The 6,858-nt window shown below is 43.8% G+C and overlaps 1 protein-coding gene across 1 annotated transcript in view; it reads right to left on the reverse strand.

The window, feature by feature from the left end:
* Nucleotides 1-6,482, reverse strand: part of LOC117447948 (A disintegrin and metalloproteinase with thrombospondin motifs 20) — a 78,894-nt gene extending 72,412 nt beyond the window's left edge. The window contains exons 1-3 of the mRNA XM_034084973.1: nucleotides 6,073-6,482; nucleotides 5,550-5,911; nucleotides 1,744-1,909 (exon numbers count right to left, since the gene is read on the reverse strand). Coding sequence (XP_033940864.1) covers nucleotides 1,744-1,909; nucleotides 5,550-5,911; nucleotides 6,073-6,163 — 619 coding nt within the window. The 5' untranslated portion in view covers nucleotides 6,164-6,482. The remainder of the gene's footprint in view (nucleotides 1-1,743; nucleotides 1,910-5,549; nucleotides 5,912-6,072) is intronic.
* Nucleotides 6,483-6,858: the final 376 nt, after the last annotated feature.

Consider the following 6,858-nt stretch of genomic DNA (forward strand, 5'->3'; position numbering starts at 1 on the left):
TACATTGATGCTTGGCAATATTGTATGAATATATAAACAGAGCATTGGCTTTGTTGTCCACTCCGTAATCTACTATATACCTACATCAGCTTTTAGTTTTTCGCTACCATCCAATAATAATACAAAATGACTTGCTGTAACATACAGAAAGGTACATTCAAAAAATGCGGCTGCTTAAGGATGCTTTCCATTGCCGCTTCTGGTTTTCTAAACACTTTTTTCTCTATCAACAATTAGACTGTGGTTAGGCACCCAATACTTAGAGACTGATTTAGTCTGATGAGGAACGTAAGGCAAAGAAACACAGACAAAGTGTACAGACATGGTGTAGAGTGGAGGCAAGGAAAATGAAGAGCTTCAGAGAGACACATAGGACACAGAGCGTTATGTGTGATACATGGAGATTTTGTCACTTTGTTATCCAAAGCCAAGAGGCAAATGTCCAAATCCAAAACAGGAGGAGCCACTATGAGTGTTTTGCAAGCAGAAGAACACGTGCCAAGCCAGTGTTTATATCTAACCAGCTAGTAGCAGCTTGGGCTGTACTCCTTCCCATAAAAAGACAGGACAGGCCTGTTAGTCTTGGCTTGGTATGGCCTTCAAAGAGCACATTTATCACAGCATCTGGAGAGGGGCCTATCAGATAAAGCTGTGGAGCCGCTGCCTGGGACACCTCACAGTACTATCTCTGGCCCACTGGTTCTTTTAATCCTGCTGTTTACCTGCAGCCCTTTGATGAAGACCTACAGGTGTCTCCTCCATTTAGGCACCTTTCTCTCTACTATGTCCTGCTGTACACCGAATTATATTTGTCTTATAGGTTATTCTGTTAATAGTTGAGGTAATGCTTTAACAATTCAGGATTTTTCTAAATGTGGGACTAAGTAGATATAAAATGAAAACTTGCTTTGAATTCAACCAAAAGTCAGGTTCATTCACTGAGCCTCCACTCACAGTTCTTGAGGGAGAGTATATTTAAAAGTGCCTCAGAGTGGGGGCTGAGAGACCCTCGAGATTTCTCTGTTTACCACACACAGACTGAGAGAGTCAAAGGGCAAAGCATATTAAGGAGGTATTGACCTGCCCCATCAGGTCAGTCCAAGTTCTTTAAAGCGCCGCCACACAAAGGCCACCACCAGGCGACAATAGCTGGGTTTAGACAACAAGCATATCAAGCGGTCTGCCCATAAAAAGATTTATTGCATTTCACAACAAAGGCCGCCCACGGAGCTCCTTGCGAGAACGAATCTAAGGCCCTCCATCGTGGTAAACTCCACTCGGTCACCCCGCTTTCTCTCGAGGGCCTCTCCACCATCCAAAGGCCTCTACCATAAAAATTCAAATGAAATTGGGAGAACTTTGAAGCAGCCTCCCATGCGGAAAACCTCTCCAGTTCTTTTCATCACCACTGCTAACCTGAAAAGTAATTATTCCTTCCCTCTGAGCTCTTGCCACAGAACTTGGATTGAATTCTCCTGCACAACATGAGTGAAAACACCAGGCAGTGTTAGGGCGGGTATTTGCTTAATTAAGTTGAGGAGCTTTCAGCAACACCTCCTTAATCATGGCTGAAATCTTTTGGGTATCTTGCAAGGCAAAGATCGTGACTGCGTATAATTTCCTTTATGGGATAGTGTTTATTGCTATGGTTTAAAAAGGTCATCAGAAGGTACGTGTTAGTGGGTTACAGTCAGACAGACAGTGGTTACAGGCAGTGTGTTTAGGCAGTCTGTAGTCTATTACCTGAGGCAGCACAGGGCTCTGTGTTGTTGTGCGTATGCGAGATGTTCTTCCTCTCCTGTCGATAAACAAGATGAGGTTTGTTGTGCTCTTCGTCATATTCCTCCCCCTCAGCGTTTAAAAGAGGTTCCATGAAGTATTCACCGTATTGTGTCGTAAATGTTCCAACCTAGAGCAGAAGAAAGAGATGTTATTGATTTCATTGGTATCAGAAAGGAGCTGAATGTTTGCGTACATATGTGGGAAGGATATACAGATTAAGGCAGAGTTGCATTCAAAGAGGCTGCGGTGTAATTGCAGTAATCCTGTGCTGCCCTTGGGCACCACTGTGCACATTATTTCCATGCTTTTGAGCAAGCTCAGTTTTTTTGACAGGTGCATACTGTATGGAAAGAACATGCTGACTCACAAAAGGTCAGGGATTATCGACAACATCTTGCTATTAGTCATTGTTGAAGTTGTAACCATGACAATAAAAAGCAATTGGAAGACATTTTAAGCCCTTTATACATTAATAAAGTCATAAATCATCATGCAACAGTGAACCATTTAAAAAACAAAAATTGCAAAGGCTTTTAAGAGTGCTTGTTCTGACTATGAACATGCATTTCCCTTCACAACCTGACACTGGGACATCATCATACAGTACATGGACAGAGCTGCTGACAGAGGAATGCTAATATTGATTTGGCAGCTCAGTCCCTCACAAAGCTTCTTAGCTCACTCGACCATGAGGCACAATGGTGTTTGTATGGTAATTTCATGCGCACACTTAAACAGGATATTGGACACTGGAATGTTATCTTTGTTGTTGTTTTTCCATAACCATCCCCACGCGTGATGGACGCTTGACAATGGAAAACATACAAATCGGATATGGAAACAAGTACAAACTGTATGTGTACTATTCCTCTCCGCCTTTCAAGGAGTGACGGATTACTTGGCTTGCACATATGAAACATAGTTCCTCGAGAGTGCTACAGGTCTATCGTGCACATGTGTACAGTGCAGGGTAACGAACTTGTAGAAACAGGTCACGGGATATAAGCAACCACTGGAAGAAAGCCCTCAGAAACTCATTTTCCCCTCATTGTACACCACCTTGAAGGCTTTGCGACAATATTAGCATTTCTTGACAAGCCAGTATAAGTGTATACAACTCAGGGAATTACTCAAAGTATTTTCACAATGAAGTTACACTTTTCAAATGTGAAAAGCGATATGTACTGATTTACCTTTGCACAAAGTTTCTGGAATACTTCAATATGAGAATGTTACAACCTTACTCCAACTCCCAGTTATAATGATCTAAATATAATTAATGATTTATACAGTGTAACAACTGGTAGATGTTTACCAGTATCTTCTAAATCACTATCCACGGCGAGTTAACTTTAATTAGATGGTTACGGTTAAGCCTTTCTAAAGTTCTCATGTGGTGTTAACAGAAGGCTGAACAGACAAATGCTCTGTTTAGTCAATGAAGGGGGCAGAGTTTCAGGGTTTCCCAGCATTAGCTCAGCAGCAAATCTGGCAAAACTTTGGACAGACACAATGGTTGCTGTTCAGTAGCGGGTGCTGAACTGGACCTTACAACTGAGGGACTCCTGTTTGAAGCGAGGTCACCGTCATGACATGGGTGGAATGACTGTTGGCACACATCTGTTTAAACAGACCCTACAAAGGCACTTAAAAAACTGTCGGTGCCGAGTCATCGCAAAGTGACGTACGGTTGCAGTCCATCTCTAACCTAAAGCCGGACATAAAGGTGTCATGAGCCTGATCTTTACACAGAGGTGCAACGCTTGGTGCCCGATTGGAAATGAAGAGCCTCATTTCTCAGGACAGTCTGACTCAACACACACTTCTATTATGTGAGTGGACTGGGAGAGCGAGCTCCTTCAGGGAGATTTCCCACGGTGTGAGCAAGCCTTAAGTTCCTTACAACCTCCATTGGCAGTTGTCTACTCTTCACAGCATTGCTCCCCTTTTCTGCCCGTCTACAGCTCACTTTGAAAAGGCAAACAAGCTCCTCAACCCCACCCCCTCGATGCCCCCCTGGGGATGGCTTTGAGCAGCTCTGGACGAAAGGGGAACCTGCTTCTTCTAGAATGACCCCTTTGTTTTAGGGCTTAATTATTCCTTAATGACATCATCCCAACAAAATGGGCCTGGCCATTAAGCCCCAGTGATCACATACGGAGACATTTATGACCCAATAGCCTCTGCTGTCTCCATTGTCCTGTCATTCTCAATGAGTGATGATGCGGATAAGCAACAAAGATTGCTTGAAAAAGGATGCAAACATGTTTGGATAAGCGAGTCATACATCAAAGTTGGGCAGAGGGGCAATTAAAGGCTTATTGCCCTGATAATCCCAGCATACCTCATGTCTTAAATGGCTATACAAACTGAAAGATGTGGTGGTATCTCTTCTCCAGAGTCACACTGAATAGGAAATACCCCCCCCACTAAGACTTCATGCGTGACATTTGTTTTATCATGCCAGGTTCCAACAATACAGTACAATTGCTGAATGCATTGCGAATGTACTAGATCAACATGCTATCCTGGTACTGTACAAAGTTAACCCGTCTAAAATAAGGATGATGTCACTGATAGGGGGTGTGACGGGGAGGGGGACTCCAAGGTTATGTTCCTGCCGTCTGTGTTTCTGCGGCCAGCCAAACCCCCCCACCCCCCCGCAGAGTCTAAGCCAGAATCCGGCTGGCCCGAATGAGGTCAACCCCCTGCCCCTGGACCAGTAACCTTATGTGACCCATTAAGTCACCCACTTCATCACTTGTGCTCTCACACAGGAGTCAGCAAACTAAATGACTTGGGTAACAGGATCCTCAAATGGGGCAGTAAACTCATTATTACCCAATAACTCTATTACAGCCCCGTAAGATCTAAAAGATGATAAAGGGCAATCCACACGCAAACAGCTGTTTTAGACTGGAAGTGTGGTTTGGGGCTGTCACTGATTGCTACTTTCATTAGCTCTGACCTGTTTTTTTTTTTTTTTAAAACGATATATATGTAAAATAAAGAAAGAAACTGTGTAAAAACGTACAACTATTGAAAATACAAAAGGAAAAAAGTTGTCACGTTTAAGAATCTAGAAATAAACCAATGTTTGGCATTTGAGATTGATAAATTAGCAATAACATGTTTACTTGATCACCTGATCAATCAACTGATAATCGACTAATTGACCACTGGTTTGGCCATATCCGCTGCGTTTGCTATTATTTTTGTTAAAACTTCAAGCAGCTTCAAGCAGTTTGAAATGGAACCAAAACAGCTGCATGTTTGGTTCCATTTCATCCCTGTATACAAATCTACTGATACTTTTTTGATCTTTGTAAGGTGAAATTAACCTTTTTTACTTTTTTTTACTACTCAAGGTAGGGTCAGCCAAAGTGCAGCAATCTCAGCATGAGCTCATCAGGGATTCTTAGTGTGTTATGCTCAAGAGCACTTCAGCAGGGAGAAGTCTTGTTGTCACATCAACTTCATTCTCTAACCACAACACCACCCTGATGCCCACTGTGAACTAGCATGCACTGTGAACTAAGGGAGCATCTCCTCACAGGCACCGAGATGCAGATCCTCCTCCTCCTCCTCCTCCTCCTCCTCCTCCTCCTCCTCCTAAGGAGGACATAAGTCCAGTAACACTTGCTCTTGTTACACTCCTACACACTTCACTTAACTGCGGGTTATGGGGGATATGCATGGGTGAAGGCCCTGTCAGCATCGCTTGATTAAAGCGTCTCAAAAAAAGGTACTTTAAAGTGAACACTCACAAGGCCAGTGCACATGCTGAAGACTGCAGGGAACTCGCTCTTGGCGTTGACATGTCCGCGGAAAAAGCAGTGGCGCATTTCGCTCGGGTCATTGAAGGGGATGTCCGTGCCGTTGCTCTGTTCCACTCCCAAGTGTGTCACTGTGTACGAGGGGGCAATGAAGCCGGAGTCGGCGGTCAGATTGAGATGAAAGCGTTCCCCAAATGCATCAATCCTGTAGTGAACCCGTAAACCCGACAGGTCATCATTTAAACTTCTCCGTCTCCTTCTGTAGTGCAATTTGTGGGGGAATGATTCTCCAAAGTCATTGACGCGGAGCGGGGTGATGATTTCATACGATGACAGCTGTTTGATGAAGCTTTCTGCAACAAGTAAAGAGAGAAAATAATGGGATTAACAGCAGTGTGTATCAGAGTAAAACATGCAGCTGCAGCTTGACAACTGTACATTTCTCAAGGCATCATTCCCACTGCTTTGAACACCTTTAACTTCACGGTACTCCTAAATCAAATCAAAACACTACCTTGTTTCGGGTGCAAGCGGTGTTGCAAAGTTTCTCGGACAAGCGCTGACAGATGACACATAAGTCCAACCAGCCAGATAGCAAACTGCATGATTTCCTCCGCGAAGAAACCCAGGCTGTCGTCTCCAAGGCAGTAACCTCTGTCTCTTCCGAGCGGCTCCCCCTCTCCTTTCCCCCGGCTTGTCAGCAACAGGTCGTGGGATCCGCGGAGGCTCTCTGCAGCGCAAGTCTTGCAAAGTGCACTGGCCTCATCGCATTGCTAAACATGCATCCACTACCCTCTATAAAAGCGAACTATTTATGACACATTCATCCCCCTGATTAAAACAAAAAGTGCTGCCTAATGTAAACTGCAGTCTTTACTGAAAGGAGGGATCAGTGCCAAGTACGCTTTCCCTTAGCCATCCCTAGAACACCCCGTGCACCCTAAGCACTCACCAGCAGCGAAGCGACGCCCCCTTTGCTAAAGAGCCAATGGGGAGCGCGCCTCGGACACCACACATGGGGCAGGCTTCAGGGCTGCAGTGTTACAAAAAAAGTGTAAATAAAATATACCACAATGAAGAAAATAATCCACAACACAACCATCCCGAATTCTGGGTTTTTGGGTCTGTCCTCCATATCTATTATTGCAGATACAAAATGTGAATGGCAGTACAACGACACTTGTAGATTTGCAATAACATATTTAATTTCAAAATCTCGTGTGATAATAATGAATAATATTTATAAGGCTTATGCTATGTGTCTGTTGGCAGTACATATTGAGCTCTTATTTGTTATACA

The sequence above is a fragment of the Pseudochaenichthys georgianus genome, chromosome 6 (genome assembly GCF_902827115.2).
Source record: "Pseudochaenichthys georgianus chromosome 6, fPseGeo1.2, whole genome shotgun sequence".
NCBI classification, from domain to species: domain Eukaryota; kingdom Metazoa; phylum Chordata; class Actinopteri; order Perciformes; family Channichthyidae; genus Pseudochaenichthys; species Pseudochaenichthys georgianus.